The 17352-nt window shown below is 47.2% G+C and overlaps 1 protein-coding gene across 7 annotated transcripts in view; it reads right to left on the bottom strand.

The window, feature by feature from the left end:
* Positions 1-17352, bottom strand: part of TENM4 (teneurin transmembrane protein 4) — a 1003172-nt gene that overhangs the window by 38164 nt on the left and 947656 nt on the right. For all 7 annotated transcript variants that reach the window (XM_050940297.1, XM_050940246.1, XM_050940262.1 and 4 more), the window contains 2 exons: positions 16854-17008; positions 6384-7261 (listed from right to left, as the gene is read on the bottom strand). In XM_050940297.1, the coding sequence (XP_050796254.1) occupies positions 6384-7261; positions 16854-17008 (1033 nt within the window). The remainder of the gene's footprint in view (positions 1-6383; positions 7262-16853; positions 17009-17352) is intronic.

Below are 17352 nucleotides of genomic sequence, written 5' to 3'. Positions count from 1 at the left end.
GCAGCAGCAATAGCCCCTGGATGGGGAAGCTCTAATTTAGGGCTCCCCAGAATCCCTGTAATACTCAGTGATATGGGTGGGTATATTCTCTCTTGCCCAATGCTTATAGTTATATGCTAAACAGATTACAGTTAATGCTTTCCACTCAAGAGGTGGCTGCATGTGAGTGGCTGGTGAAAACATTTATCTCCAGCTGTACACACAGAAAAGAATATGCTTAGCATTTATATAGATATAAAAAGACACAATAAGTTGGTAATGTTTGTATGGTACCTGGGGATCAAAGGCAAGGGATAGATTGAGCCAGTACTCAGAGCGGTACACTCTATTTCCTCTCTGGAGGGCCCCAAACATCAGAATTCGAAAAAGGTCTCTAGTGTTTAGCTAGTGTTCTCCATGTGACCTGCACCAGCAATATCTGACCAAGACACACACAAACCAGAGCACTATTTTAAGAAGTGTGGCCTTCCCTACACAGCACAAAGAGATTTTAACTCTGAAGCTTAATAATGTTGATTTAAACTTAAACATTATTTACTATTTCACTGCTGAATACTGTAAGAACATCAGACTATCCAGGAACTGTGGTCAAACGTGGAGCAGAATACCACTGTTTGAATTTCCACAGTGACCATAATGAAAGATTTCAGGGAAATGCATATTGTTGTCATCCTCCACAAAAAGACCTAGTTAGTTTATCATTAATGGTGCCACCTGGAATTCAAAACTAGACACACAATTATACACGTCATAAAAACAAACATTAAACAAAGAAATCACAAGTGGAGGTTAACAGAAAACTATTATCACTCCAATCTTGGCTCCAAACTCACTCACATTAACATATGGAAGCGTTTCCACTTTCCAACATGCAAACAACCTTAACTCTGCCCCTGTGAATGGAAACCTACCTACAACTACAAAGTTACTGTTGTTGTTATGGAGTTGTGGCCTTTGCTAATTCACAGAGGGTGGAGTTCACTCCTGAGCAGAGGGCCAGCACATGGCCTTTTGTGCATTTCATCCAACATGTTTTTGTAAGCTGCTCTTTAGAGCATGTGTGATACTTGGCAACTTTTAGTCCTTTATGAGACATCATCCCCCTACAATGTAAAGGCCAAAAACTCAGCTGATGTAAATGAGCATATTTCCATTAACTTCAATCTGAAGATCTGGTTCAAGAACACTTTCCCCCCTGTCTGTGAGTCATCTCTTGTAGGTGAGCAGCACAAATGGGTTTGGGGTTTCTGGGCAATTCAATCCTAAGCATTAATCGCAGTGATGTGTAAACACCTATGTTTGCATCTGAGGACATGACCTTGAGGACTAATTGAGCAGACAAAAGACTTGAACTAAAAAGCCTTATATTGGCTAAATTATGCATGAAAGGATTGACTTAGGCTCTGGGGGAAATTAAATTATTTAGCATACAGTGATACCATCACAATGAGCTAATCAAGATAATTACTACAGTCCTGACTTTATAAAAAAAAAATTAACAAGGCTCTGGTTTCTGGAAAAAAACGACTAATAAGCTATGTCCAGACTGGTAGCAATTCTTTCAGGTCAAGCTAAAGAAAACCCAATAAACTATATAGCATCCTTTCTCTCTGGCTTGAGGAGATGGACGGCAAGAGATTTTTAGCCTGATGCAGTTCCCCGGACTTGCTTCCTTTTCCATCGATTATTACTGACGAAGGTTCAGCGTGAAGGTGAGCATTTAATGCAGTTGCTTGGCAATCAGAGCCACAATAAACTTCAAAGGGGCATAGAATTTTTTGCTGCACCAAACTGAGCTTCTCTCTCAAAGAAGAGAAGGGTGAAAAAACAGACTAACCTCCTGCTAAGTCCCATCCCAACACTAAACCCAGCACCAGGCTTGCCGCATGGGGGCTTCTGGGCGGGCTGGGGGAAAGGACTAGCTTACTTACAAGGGTTATGGAGCAGCTCTGCAGTCCCTGAGTACAGTAATCCACACGGCTCCTCTCCCCTGGCTGCGTGGGGAGGAACAGCCAGTCGTTAGGTGCTGCAGCAGACCTCCCCCTCCCCAATCTGAGTCGGGATCTGCTAGAAGTCCCTGGAGAGCTGGATTCCATGGCGTGCTCCAGACCCACCTCCAATGCTAGATCTGCACATCCTGCCTCCAGCTCTACACACTAGTGCTGCAACAACTCAGCTGTGTCTTGGGCACGTTGTGGCATAAGAACCATGATTTGCCCCAATATTAGCAACAGGTACAAGGAGAAAACTACTTGCAAACAAATGCATGGTGAGTGGCTGAAACTGTTGAATACAGCCATACTCTATCTCACCATTGATCTTTGCACCTGAGTCAAAGGTAAGATGTGACCTTAGTGGCTGTCCCAAGGTTCTGACACATTCAAACTTCCTCTTGAAGCAGCACCATGTACCCAGCATGTTCACACTGGCACTTACCAGCTGTTCCTTTCCACCTTCACTCAAGTATGAACCTGCTGCTCAGTACTGCCACCTGCTTCTCAGTACTGCACCTCTTCTCTGTTCTTATAGCGTGATCATTCTTGTTGCTGGCAGTAAAGGTAAAGCCTAGAAAGTGGAAATGTTCACTGGGGCTCCTGGAGTGTTATGTAACTTGCAGTTAAATTACTTTCATCTTCTAGGGTGTTTTACATCTGAGGATCTCAACAGGGCTTTGAAGTGGAGCTTGGAGCTGGAGCACGAAGCAGCTCCAGAGCAGTAGAGCTGCAGGTTTTTGCCTGGAGCTGGAGCGGAGCGGGAGCACAGCTCCAAAGCCCTGGATCTCAAAGCACTTTCCACTCATGAATGAACATGGGATTTGTCTAAACTAGAGAAATATACCCTGATATAAGCACAGTGATGTATATAGACCAAGGGTCGGCAACCTTTCAGAAGTGGTGTGCTGAGTCTTCATTTATTCACGCTGATTTAAGGTTTCGCATTCCAGTAATACATTTTAATGTTTTTAGAAGGTCTCTTTCTATAAGTCTATAATATAGAACTAAAATATTGTTGTATGTAAAGTAAACAAGGTTTTTTAAAATGTTTAAGAAGCTTCATTTAAAATTAAATGAAAATGCAGAGCCCTCTGGACTGGTGGCCAGGACCTGGGCAGTGTGAGTGCCACTGAAAATCAGCTCGCGTGCCGCCTTCGGTACCTATGCCATAGGTTGCCTACCGCTGATATAGACTCTGGTGCGTCTTAGTCTGGCAAATCAGTAGCTGAGTCAGGAACACAGATCAATCCTGATTCCCACTCCTCTGTGCCAACCTCTAGCCAAACCTGATTTTCATATAGCTACAAAAGGTTAAAAACTATCATGTGACTCCCCTGAAATGACCAGAGTTACGCATCTGGCCCAGAATAAGTTTCACAAATTCCCCATTGAGTTGTATAGCAAGAAATAACTGAGGACTGTCATGAATATACCCACACACCAGCTTGTCTTTTTTTTTCCTCTTACTTAAAAATTTGCTCTTGTATTTATGTCTATGACCAAAACTATAGAGGACATGGAGATAAATGTGATCGTTAATGATCCTAATGTTTCATTTGCTTCATTTTCCATGGTTAGCTCTGTTGTCAAGTGCAAGGCCTCTTAGGGTTTGTCTCCATTGCCGCTGGAGATAGACTAGTGCTAGAGGGCTTGGGCAAGCACACTACAAATAGCAGTATGGATGCTGCAGCTCAGGCTGGCGCTTGGACTCTCCAGCACACCTGACCCCCTAGGCTAGACATAAGTGTTGGTGTCTGTGGAGAGAGGAAATAGCTTGATTTAGCACAACATTACGACGCGGTCGTGGGTTTCCACTCCTAGAGAAAAAGGAGAACTAGTTACGCTAACCCGCTCCCCAGAGAGCAACACTGGTATAAGAGGTGGAGAGACAGGAACTGTGATTAACTGAGCGATATTGCTATGTAGGATACAGAACCTAACTAACCTTTTACCCATCAGCTGATTTAGCAGAGGCTTTACACCAGCCCCTTTCAAGGCAGGACAAGTGATACAGAAGGCTGTGTCACTTAGAATGCAGGAGACCTGGGTTCTATTCCTGACCAGCCTGCTGGGTAAGCTTGGCAAGTCACTGCCTCTCTGTGCCTCAGTTTCCCCATCTTTAAAAGGGAGATAGTGATACTTCGAGAAGGATGAAAAGTGCTATATATGACCATGGTATTATTACTAAATATTAAGCAAAAAACAAACAAAAAAACCACCCCTGTAACCTGAGTGTGGAGCATGTTAATATGAAAAGGGCCAAAATGATCCTGGGTCTAACTCAGCTAGGGACAATAGAGATACAACCACGGTAAATTAGGGGCAATGAAATGTAAAAGCAACAGTGAAGCACATACCGATCTGGCCATGTTTATTCTTTGTTCCTTCTCTCTCTAAATCTCTGTTTCAGCCTTATCCAGCATATACATTCAATTCTATTCAGGTTTCTATACTGCGCCCATTATTATGGTACCTGAGCCCCTTCATGTGACCATTTAAAAATGTGGGGAAATGGAATAATAATCAGGCGCACCAGAGGGAACACTGTTCTTTCTCTATGGGGATTACTGCTTACATGGTGCTGGAAGACTAAGAGTGATCACAAAGGGGTAGGAAAAAACAGAGGAAAATGCAGACTGCAGAGCAGAAAAAATTCCCAAGTGCAAGGTGAATGTATGGGACAGTCTTTGCCAAGTCACCAACCTTTCTCCCATTACCTGCTAGAGATGCACTATGTAAACTAAACCAAACACTCGCCCCAAATCATCCCTGCCTCAGGCTTCCCAGCGCACCCTGAGTTCTCTGTGTTTCTCAGTCCCACAGACACTGAGCACATGGCTGGCATGTAACAAAGCACACCGATAACAATAACAGCGACATTATAATCTAATGACTGTGGAACTGTCTTCCTAGGGGAGTGGTGCCAGTCCTACACCCTGAGCCTTTTAAAACTTGATTGAACAAAACACTGGAGCACATATTGTAGGAGCTCTGTCAGGGGAGTGAACAAGTGACTGTCAGATTCCTTTGCCCACTTGGAAAATATTCAAATAAGCATATTAAGGCTTTCTCCCATGCTGCCACTCAACACCTAGAGAGAAGCTACCGTACCCATCCACAAAGTAACTCATTATCGCCCTTCAGATCCCTCCTTAAAACTCTCCTTTGCCATGAAGCCTACAAATAACTTAACAACAGTCAAGACTGCTGGTGAGCTGAGACACCACCTATCATCCTGACCAATATTGTCTCACTGTGCTCCCTTTCTGTCTGGTCCCATCTGTTGTCTCTTGTCTTATACTTAGATTGTCAGCAATTTGGGACATGGAGTTTCTTTTTGTTCTGTGTTTGTACAGCACCTAGCACATGGGGTCCTGGTCCAAGACTAGGTATCACTAGGTGTTACAGACCCATTTTGGCCTGACAACCAAGCAGTTAATGCAACAAGCACCAGCCAGCACTGACTGGCAGCCTCACAGCTGCTAGGAGAAAAAAAAGAGCTGAGAAACAGAGGGGAGTGGGGCCTTGCAGAGAAGCAAGCAGGCTGCAGATGTAAAGTCCTGCCAGCAAGCTGGTGAGAAGATGCCCAGAGACAACCCCACAGAGAAGGGAGGACCAGATCTACAGGCTGGAGAAGCCTATAGAGCCCAGGGGGGTAGGAAGGAGCTCAGGGCACAGCAGGAGCAGTTGCTGAGGACTGATTCTGCCTGTCCGGCTTAAGGACCCTGAGCTGGAACCCAGTGGAGTGGGTGGGCCGTGATTCCCTACAGACCCCTCAATAGAGACTTAAGAACTCCTATTATCATCATAATCATCCAATATCACACCCAGGAGCCCTAGTGGAAGCTGGTGTGTTACTGCATCTGTGCTCCCTTTGGTTAGACAGAATGTTGTACAGAGACAGCTCAGGCTGAGTGTCTATAGTGCTCCTCTTCTGGGCTATGGAGGGTGTCAGTTTCAGTCCCGCTGGGCTGTGCGTGTTTTCCCTTGTACTTGGTGGGGTCAGCTGATCCTGGTCATCTGTGAGCCTGGAAACTCCTTTGGATCTTTTCCAAACCCCAGACTGAGATTTTCAAAGCTCAGTAAGATTTTCCAACATCCAGCTTGGCTTCCCAGTTCCAACTAAAATTAATGAGATTTGGGCATCCAAAACCCTTAAGTAGCTTTGACTATCTCAGCCTAAAACTATAGGTAAAATTCACTCAGTGCAGAGAATTCAATCCACACTATATACCACTTAAATCCTATACTAAGGGCTTACATGGGACCTGATACTTTGCACTTCGGCCATTCTACACTAGGGTGAATTTCATCCAGTGAATTTTAGTCCATTAACGTTACATGGAATACAAAATGGTGCCAATGGCATATTATCCTAGCAGTACTTACTCATAAAATGTTGTCCAACCATTTTCATTGGTCTTGGTGGCAAGCAGACCAGAGTTGCCATGGTACGTCATCATACCCACTTCATGCCCTTGTGCTGTCACGCTCTTGAGAGCGCTGTTGGTGCCAATTGTCACCCAGTAGACCTGGCCATCTGGCACCACCAGCCAGAGTGGCATCCCAGTGGAATCTCTCCGGACATTGACTAAGTTACCATTGTTATCAGTGATCAAGGTTATGTCTCCATCTCCAGTGTAGGTAAAATTGTAAAGGTAATCTCCAGTGGGTAGGCTCTGGGTATAAAGGTGTTTACCGCTGGTGTCAAACAAATAGAGTTCTTGGTCTATAGGAGAGGACAACTCATATAAGTTCTGTGTGTTGAGATATGGCTTGTTTTTCCGAATAAAGCGGATTCGGATGTTGCCAAGGTCAGCAACATACAACTCCCCATCTGCGCACACTGCTAGGGAGGAAGGGGCATTTAGCCTGGCATCCTTTGCATAGCCATCATCCCCAGAGAAGCAGTCACAGTTGGCATCATTTTTGCAGTCACAGCTGCTTGGTGCACCAGCAACAAGTGAGATTTCCCCATTGGTGGTGACCTGCCTGATGCGGTTGATCTTCTTCTCATCGGTCTCAGCAATATACAGGACCCCGTTATGAGAGACGGCCAAAGCCGTGGCAGATTCCAAAGTCGCATGTATTGCCACTTTGCTGAGGAGGAAGTGATCAATGCCTGGGACCTGACAGTGCATAGGCCTCCCGGCCACAATGCGCACTTGGTGATTTTCAGAGATCTGCAACACAACGTTATTGTCGAGGACATATAGGGAATTATCCATCGGGTTGACTGCCAGATCTGTGGGCCACTCTAGACGAACCTAACAATGGAACAACACAAAGAAACTGTTACAATGTCTATTTTTTCTATTTGCTTCCCAAAATCAGCCTTATCAATCAAATCTCTAAAAGTTCCACTCATCCATCCAATATCTAGGTGCATAGTGTGTTTGGCATGTGATTAAAAAGAGAAATAAGAGAAAGGACTAAATAAATATTTATTTGTACTGTGGGAGTACATCAAGGTCCCCAACCCCATTGTTCGAGATGGCCCCTGCTCTAAACAGATTACAATCTAAGTGTTCCAAAAGAGGTGCCTAAATTGCACGCACAAGCTACACAGGCTTGTAGACAACATAGGTAGCTGTTTGTGCTACTAAATGTGCTGTGTTGTAACCGCATATTTTGTGCATGCAAGCTATGAACATCTTTTTGAAAACTTAGTACAGGCCTTGGGATCCAGCCATTGGTCCTGCAGCCATGGATAAAAGACAGTTACTCACCTTTGTAACTGTTATTCTTTGAGATGTGTTGCTCATATCCATTCCAGTTAGGTGTGTGCGCGCCGCGTGCACGTTTGTCGGAAGATTTTTACCCTAGCAACACTTGGTGGGTTGGCTGGGTGCCCCCTGGAGTGGAGACGCTATGGCGCCGGTTATATACCCCTGCCGACCCAGCCACCCTTCAGTTCCTTCTTGCCGGCTACTCTGACAGTGGGGAAGGAGGGCGGGTTTGGAATGGATATGAGCAACACATCTCGAAGAACAACAGTTACAAAGGTGAGTAACCGTCTTTTCTTCTTTGAGTGCTTGCTCATATCTATTCCAGTTAGGTGATTCCCAAGCCTTACATAGGTGGTGGGGTCGGAGTGAAATGTGGCAGAATGTAAAAACTGCTGATCCAGAGGCCGCAGCATCTCTTGACTGTTGAACCAGAGCATAATGCGAAGCAAAGGTATGGACCGAGGACCATGGAGCTGCGCAACAAATCTCGTGGGTAGGTGCACGAGCCAGAAAGGCAGCAGATGAAGCCTGAGCCCTGGTAGAAGGCACGGTGATGTGGCTTGGGGAAATATGAGCCAAATCATAACAAGTGCAGCTGCACGCCATCACCCAAGATGAGATCCTCAGAGGAAACGGGTAGGCCTATTCTTCGGTCTGCTACCGCAACAGAGAGTTGGGGGGTTTAACGAAATGGTTTTGTCTGCTCAATATAAAATGCGAGCGCTCTACGGACATCCAGGGAGTGCAACTGTTGACCCCATTGCGTTGAGTGTGGTTAACATGAAAGGCTGAAACCACCTTGGGGAGGAAAGCTGGGTGTGGTCATAAGTGCACCTTGTCTTTGTGGAATATAGTGTACAGCGGAACCACTGTAAGAGCCCTGAGCTTGGAGACTCTTCTGGCCAATGTAATGGCTACGAGGAAAGTTGCCTTCCAAGACAGGTATAGCAGCGAGTAGGTCGCTAACAGCTCGAACGGGGGAGACATAAGTCTGGTTAAAACCAGGTTGAGGTCCCAGGTTGGGGCTGGGCGGCGTACTTGAAGGTATAAGCGCTCCAAGCCCTTGAGGAACCTTGAAACCACAGAGTGTGAGAACACAGAACGTCCACCTTAGCCTGGGTGGAAGGTAGAGATGGCCGCCAAGTGTACCCTCAGCGATGATACCGCTAGGCCCTGCTGTTGTAGGCCAGAGGGCAGTCCAAAACAGAGGGATGGAGACCTCAGTAGGAGTAAGATCAAGCATTTCGCACCTGTAGGAAAAACGCTTCCACTTGGCCAGGTACGTTGACCAGGTGGAAGGCTTCCTGCTATCCTGGTTTAGCCACGCAGCAGCCACACTGTGAGGTGAAGAGACTGCAGGTCCGGGTGGCGAAGCCTGCTGTGGTCCTGAGTTATGAGGTCTGGGTGGAGTGGCAGGGTAATTGGGTTGGCTATCGACAGGTCGAGCAATGTAGTGTATCAGTGCTGCCTGGATGATCATAATGATGAGTTTCTGCAGGATCCTATGAATCAGCAGGAATGGTGGGAAGGCATAAAGGAGTTGGCCCTTCCACGGCATCAGGAAAGCATCCGAGATCGATCCCGGGGAGAGACCTTGAAAGGAGCAGAACATCTGGCATATCCTGTTCTCGCTGTAAGCGAACAGGTCTATGTGGGGAAAAAATCCCCACTTCTGGAAAACAGAATGCCTTACATCGAGGCAGATCGACCACTCGTGAGACAGGAAAGACCTGCTGAGTCAATGCGCCAAGGTGTTCCGAATGCGTGGGAGAAAGGACGCTACCAGATTTATCGAGTGGGCTATGCAAAAGTCCCAGAGATGGATGGCCTCCTGACAAAAGGTGGAGGACCATGTCCCTCCCTGGTTGTTTATGTAGCACATGGCCGTTGTGTTGGCCGTAATCAGAGACACCATGGCCTCGCAGCTGCTGCTGGAACCCCTGGCACACCAGGCGGACTGGTCTCATTTTTGGACTTTTATGTGGAATGCCAGCTCCTGAGAAGACCAAAGGCCTTAAGCTCGAAGGTGACCAAGGTGAGCACCCCAGCCGAGAGATGACGCGTCCGTCGTCAGGGACATTGAGGGCTGGGGCGGATGGTGGCTCAAACCAGGGAGGGAGTTAGCCACCATTCTAGGGAGCCTAGGGTGCTCGAGGGAATGGTGACTATTGTGACCACTGGGTCCCTGTCTGGGCGGTACACCGAGTTGAGCCAAACTTGGAGAGGATGGAGGCGGAGCCTAGCATGTTTGGTTACAAACTAGCAGGCAGCCATGGGACCCAGGAGACCGAGACAAGTGCGAGCCGAGGTCGTTGGGAAAGTCTGCAGACCTCGGACAAATGTTGCCATCGCCTGAAACCACGGCTGTGGTAAGCAGGCTCCGGCTAGATCGGAGTCCAGGATAGCTCCTATGAAGTCTAACCTCTGCGTGGGAACCAGAGTGGATTTTTCTATAGAGATCATCAGGCCTAAACATGTGAATAGGTCCTTGACGATGCCCACATGCGGAGTGATTTGTGTCTCGGGGTCTTCTCAGATAAGCCAATCGTCCAAATACGGAAAAATGCATATCTGACGTCGGCGGAGGTAGGCGGCAACTATGGCCATACATTTGGTCAATACCAATGGGGCTGTAGAAAGGCCAAACAGCAGGACCGTAAACTGGAAGTACTGACGGTTGGCTAGAAAGTGGAAGTATCTCCTGTGCGGGGGGAAGATGGCAATGTGAAAGTATGCGTCCTTCAGATTGAGGGCGGCATACCAGTCTCCAGGATCCAAGGATGGGATAATGGTTCCTAGGGATACCATGCGGAACTTCAACCTTATCATAAACTGGTTGGGTCCTCGCAGGTCTAGGATAGGTCTGAGACCTCCGTTCGACTTGGGGATTAGGGAATAACGGGAGTAAAACCCCTTGCCCCTTTCGTCCATCGGCATCTACACCTCTTGTAAGAGAAATTGCTCGTGAGAGGGGTCCCTGAAGAGGGACAGGGTTGGAACAAACTGGAGGTGGTACCCATACTCCAGTGTGCGTAGGACCCAGCGATCTGAAGTTAACTGGGATCCCGCCAGGAGGAAGTAGGAGTGGGATCCTGGCCTGTAACTGGTATGCCGCCCTCTGGCGCACCTTTGGAAGTTCGTCTTTGGTCCCGGTGGTGGTTGCGAGGGACCTTGATCTTGGCCCTCTTGGGGTCCTGAGGGTCGTCTGTGACCACCTCGGCCGTGCCGCCTGCCAAAGTCGTGTCTCTGGCTAGGCACAGAGTACGGCAGTGTGGCTGGAGACGGAAAGGCCTGCGTTTGGTCACTGGCGTATGCACGTTGAGAGAGTGCATTAGGACCCTGTTGTCCTTCAGGCTTTGCAGCCTGGGGCAGTCTTTGCCGCGAAGAGGTCTTTACCATCAAATGGTAATTCCTGAATGATATACTGCAGCTCCGGCGGGAGGCTTGAAACTTGAAGTCATGAGATGCGCCTCATAGCAACACCCAAGGCCAGAGTCCTGGCTGCTCAGTGTGCTGCATCCAGCAAGGCCTGGAGGGAAGTTCTGGCCACCTTTTTCCCTTCCTCCAAGAGGGCAGTGAACTCTTGGCGGGAGTCTTGAGGGAGAAGCTCCATAAACTTACCCACCGCCACCCAGGTGTTATAATTATAGCAGCTAAGCAAGGCTTGTTGATTTGCCATGCAGAGCTGTAAGGCCCCTGCAGAGTACACCTTGCGGCTGAGTAGGTTCATTTGCCTAGTCTCCTTCGATTTCAGGGCTGGCGCCTGCTGGCCATGCCATTCCCTCTCCTTAACGGACTGAATGACTAGTGAGCAGGGAGGAGGACGGAGATACAAGTAGTCGTACCCTTTAGAGGGCACCATATATTTACGCTCGACTCCCCTGGCCGCAGGAGGGATAGAGGCTGGGGACTGCCATATAGTACTGGCATTCACCTGGATGGTCCGAATAAACGGGTAGGGCCCCTCTAGCGGGGCATCCGGCAATAGAATGTCCACTACCAGGTCCTCTACCTCCGGGACCTCCTCCACCTGGAAGTCCATATTGAGTGCTAACCTCCTTAGGAGGTCCTGATGGGCTCTCAGAATCGCGGTAGGCACATCAGAATCAAGGTCCTGAGCATAAGAGCTGTCCGCGTGGGATGACACTGATGCGTGTCTGGATGGCCATGGAGGTGCTGGAACGCCATGGACAGAGTCTCTGTCTTGATCGGACCTTGCCCAACTCGGCACTGGGAGGCGTACTGGTACCTGGAACGAGATCCGGACCTGCAGCCAGAGCGGTGCCGGGAGGCCGACCGAGATCTCGAGGCTCGAGGTCGGGAGTGGCTACGGGAGTCACAGTGCCTGCAGCGGTGCCGGGAGCTGGAACGGTGCCAAGAGTAGTGGGTCGGCGAACGGGATACCGACAGATGTGGCAAGTGCGACCGGTACCGAGGAGGAGAACAGCACTGGGACTGCAAGTGGCGTCGGGAGCGAGAGTGCCGACAACACCTGAAGTGTCTGTGGGACCGTGATCATGAACTGTGCCGCTTGGCAATGAGATCCCTCGCCGCTGGGAATGTCTCCTGCGTGGAGGGAACAGTAAGCTCAACCACAGTGCGTACCGGGGAGCTGTCAGGCACCGGATTCGACGGCCCTCATGGGACTGGGATCGATGGTGCCCATGTCGTCGGTGCCTCGGCAGGTGTTGGTGCTGGGCGATCAGACTTAGACGAGCTCTCAGGCTGCGGTGCAGTTGGCACGGAAGCAGCAGGAGCAGGGAGCTCAACCACGACGTGCGCCGGGGAGCTGTCGGGCACTGGATTCAGTGGCCCTCGTGGGACCAGGATCAACGGTGCCGACATCATCGGTGCCTCGGCAGGTGTCGGTGCCGGGCGATCCGACTTAGACGAGCTCTCTGGCTGCAGTGCAGTTGGCACGAAAGCAGGAGGAGTCTTAGGCTTTCTCAACCTCGGAGAGAGGGAGTGGTGCCGAGTTGACGTCGGTGCCAGCAATGGCCGGTGCCGAGAGGCCTTGGCAGTACTGGCGCAGTCCAGTGCCGAGGAGGCGCTTCTGCCCGCCAAGTGACCAGCGCTCAGTGCTGAAGGCAGAGGGGTATGTGAAAGTCCCGCTCCTTTTTGTTCTCGGCTTACAAGCCTTGCAAATGGTGCACTTAGCTGTCAAGTGCGATTCCCCGAGTCACTTCAAACAGGAGTCGTGCGGATCTCCTGTCATCATCGACTTGTGTCAGGCCGAGCCCGGTTTGAAACCCGGTGAGCTGGGCATGAGCTCCGGCACCGGGTGCGGGGAAGGGGCTACTCCCCGAACCCCGCTAACTATTACTAAACTAACTATGCTAGTAAAGAAAAAAAACAAACAAACGTATAACTATATATATAAAAGGATTATAACTATATACACGATAACGAACGAGAACTACGAGTAGCTAGGGAAGTGGAGGTCAGCTAAGCCGTGCTCCACTGTTCCAACGACCGACACGGGCGGTAACAAGGAACTGAAGGGTGGCTGGGTCGGCAGGGGAATATATCTGGCGCCATAGTGGCGCCACTCCAGGGGGCGCCCAGCCGACCCACTGAGTGTTGCTAGGGTAAAAATCTTCCAACAAATGTTCACGTGGCGCGCACACACCTAACTGGAATGGATAGGACTAACTGGAATGGATATGAGCAAGCACTCAAAGAAGAAATATGAATTCTCAATCAATTCAGTTTACTTCACTGCATGAAATCAAATGCTTGCTTCACAGTGTTTTTTCATGGTGTTAAGCATTATGGAAGACCAAGTTTAAGTAATAATAATGCTTTACCCTTGTATGCCCCACCTTTGTCCCAAAGTAATTTACTAAACACTACAACCTTGTAAAAAGAAATATTCTTATAACTCATTTTGTGTATGGGTAAACTGCGGCAGAGAACGGTTAAAGCCACAGGGAGTCAGGAATAGAGGTGAGAGTCTGGGATCCCAATTTCCTGCTCTAACCATGGAACATATTGCCTCTCAATTGAGGACACTGTTTGATTTGCTAAGTATAATGCCAAACCTAAGAGAATTTTACCTCTAGGTAGCTCTAACATGAAAATTTCAATATAATTTGGCATCCTTTTCTATTCCAAGACATTTCAGTGTTAATAAGAGCCATAGAAATACTTTGAGATAATTTTATTTTGTTTCACATATAAAGAAGTGGTTTGACATTGAGCTGAAGGGAGCCAAATAATTTTAAGAGGGTCTCACACAGTACATGTGATTTTGCAGTGGGAGGGATGGAGAGCAGGTCTGTCTGGAGGATATTTTGGTCACCTTAAAAAGAACAAGGAGTACTTGTGGTACCTTAGAGACTAACAAATTTATTTAAGCATAAGCTTTCGTGAGCTAAAACCCACTTCCTCAGGTGCATGCAGTGGAAAATACAGTAGGGATATATATATATATATACACACACACACACACACACACACACACACACACACACACACACACACACACACACACACACACACACACACACACAGCGAACATGAAAAAATGGGTGTTGCCATACCCACTGTAATGAGTGTAATCAGTTAAGGTGGCTTATTGTCAGCAGGAGAAAAAACAAGTTTTGTAGTGATAATCAGGATGGCCCATTTCCAGCAATTGACAAGAAGGTGTGAGTAATGGAAGGGGGAATAGTTCTACTTTGTGTAATGACCCATCCACTCCTAGTCTTTATTCAAGCCTAATTTAATGGTGTCTAGTTTGTAAATTAATTCCAGCTCTGCAGTTTCTCGTTGGAGTCTGTTTTTGAAGTTTTTTTGGTGTAGTATTGCCACTTTTAGGTCTGTAATTGAGTGTCCAGGGAGACTGAAGTGTTCTCCAGCTGGCTTTTGAATGTTATGATGTCTGATTTGTGTCCATTTATTCTTTTGCATAGAGACTGTCCAGTTTGGCCAATGTACATGGCAGAAGGGCATTGCTGACACATGATGGCATATATCACATTGGTAGAATCTCTCCAGGCCAGACATTGAACAGTTTTTTGGCAAACCGTTCTCAAAAGATCTCTTATCGTTATATTCCTAATCATAGCGAAAGTTTCTAGAGTCCAGTTCCCTGATTCCTCAAGCTGCAGCAGCACCAGCCCTGGCCCTGGTGTAAGTCTGAGTAACCCATTAGGTTGCTACAACATATGACAGCTGATTGTAGTCCCTAAGGGACAATATGCCAATTTAGAATTTGCAGAGCAGAGATGCTCATCCCCTCCCTGCTCCTGTTATGCCATTTCCTTCCCCTATACACTGGGGTAATGTTGCGCTTTTGTGACTTTACAAAGACACATATTACAGCAGAGACATTGCAGTGCAATGTTAGGGCGCCACTCTGCCTCTCTGATACATCTCCTCTTTCCACCACCTTATCCCTCGCTACTGTTTCTCCTTGTCCCCACCTTCTCTAGCTCTTTGGAAGGATATGAAGGGGTCCCCAGTAACCTGAGGCCCAGAGAACTCACTCTCACTGCTGCCTTTGTATGAGACCAAGTAGAGTTAGAGGAGCTCCTCTCAGATCCACAGACACCCCAAGTGCCCCACATGGCTCTCAAGCCACTGGTCGAGTGTCACTGTTAGAGAGCATCGAACATATGGTCTGGTTTTGATCGTTCAATCATGTTCAAACTCTTCCTACACTTATTTATTAAAGGGTGCCAGTTGCAACACAGGTTGATCTTGTGACTTCTAACATCTTAGTTTGTGAGGCATGAGTCTCAGTGCTAGAAACAGTGAGCTGAGCGCTGTCTAGTTTCCCTCTGTGCCATTCTCAAAAATCTCCATCTTTTCTTGGCTCCTGGCCTACCTTAACCCTTCCTGTGGTACAACATTATAGCCCATGGTTTTCCCTTCAATAATGCATGTCTCCATACATTCCCATAGTCTTTAGAGCATTGCTCCACTGCAGCCCTGAGTTAGAATCAAGAGCAGAGTTTACTCTGAACTGACAAGGGAATTTTCAGTTCCTTAAAACCCATTTCTTGTCAATGTTGGCAGCTAAATATTTCATGCCCTCTGGTCTCACAGTGCCTCAGGGGCCTGACTGCTGAGACTTTTCTAGTCACTATAAATGATGAAAAGATAGTTCCCCAAGCTGAGTTTTTTAAAAACTTTTCTGTTGTGTCTGTCTGTCTCAGGACTATCCGAGAACAGCTCCTTTCACTTTAAAGAACGGGGAGACAAGGGATGCAGATGGAATATTCTGAACCCATCTCAGAACTGTTCAAAGAGGACATTATTATATAAAAGCTATAAGCGAGCTGAAAATATATTTTTAAAAAAGCCTTGCCCACAATAAACTTCCTCTGGCTGGCACTAAGATCCTGTTAAAGAAAGGAATATGCTTGTGAGATGGGGGCCATTATGCTGCAAGATGGCCTTTAACCATCAAAATTTACCTCTATATGAGGCATGAGAGCTTTTAAACGTGTAATTTTAGCCTTTTCATGAATTGCGGCCAGTGGGAACCTGCTACAAAGAAGCAAGAGTAATCTTTTCAAATTAGGGGGGAAAACATGAAGAATAGATTCCATACGGGAGCATGAAAATTATGTAGGTAGTTACAAAAGGGAAACCCCATTGATATCCATTGTGGCTGAATAACAGTACTTAGCCCACCAGCTAGGATTTATATTTTTGCAGAACACGGTGACATTCCTCTGGCCATCCAATAATAAATGGCAAAAAAGGTTTTAAATGACTGTACCTCCAAACTGGCATTATTTGATGGGATGGGCATCACCCCAGAAAATTGAGTCCTGGCCAATAACAGGTTTGCCTACTGTCCCAGTCACAAATAAAGAAATAATCAAACACAGAACTTTTGGGTTTTTTTGCCTTAACCAGCAGAATTTAAAAGCCCAGGATGACGGTAGCTGCAACCAACTTGCAATTTGATGCAATTCAAGATACTTGATTTTCCAGCTGATGTTAATTTTGGCACCACAGCATCCTATCACTATTTCCCAGATGTTAATTTGATTCAGTCCTTAAACTGTGCTGTGCCAAATTATCTAGTGACAAAAAAGCAAGCCTGCACCTAGTCATTACAGGAGAGCAAGAGTAAAACTGGCTTGGTCTTTTGATTTGATACAAGTTTTGGTACCTGAGAAATGTCCATGGCAGAGTCACAGCTGAGAGGCCTGGCAGATGTCAAATCATTGGAGCCCAGCATGGTTGAGATGATCCCATTCTGGTCAATACGTCTGATCATGGTGCCATCTACAAAGTAAATCAACCCAAACTTGTCCACAGTGATGCCTAGGAAGGAGAAGAGCAGGGAAATCACAAACGAAAGGTCACCAGAGGATAACAAAATACCTTGCTGAAGCAACAACTGTTTTTTAGCATTGCTCGACAATCAACATATGCCTCTTTATAAATGAGGATGTCTAAGGGCTTGTGCCAACTCCCACTGGAGTGAAAGGAGTTCAGAGCCTAAGTGAATGAGGATGTTGGGAGAAATTTATTTAATGGAATAAAAGTTAATTCTACTTGATTTGGCCAACCAGTGGGCCAATGAAACTTGGCACTACTCCACTGAAGTCAGTAGCAACTAACTGCTGCAGAGAACTAGGCCCTACAATTTTGTTTAGGAATCACTG

This window comes from Gopherus flavomarginatus, chromosome 1 (assembly GCF_025201925.1).
Source record: "Gopherus flavomarginatus isolate rGopFla2 chromosome 1, rGopFla2.mat.asm, whole genome shotgun sequence".
NCBI lineage: Eukaryota > Metazoa > Chordata > Testudines > Testudinidae > Gopherus > Gopherus flavomarginatus.
The sequence above is the reverse complement of the archived record's forward strand: the minus strand, read 5'-3'. Positions and strand labels throughout refer to the sequence as shown.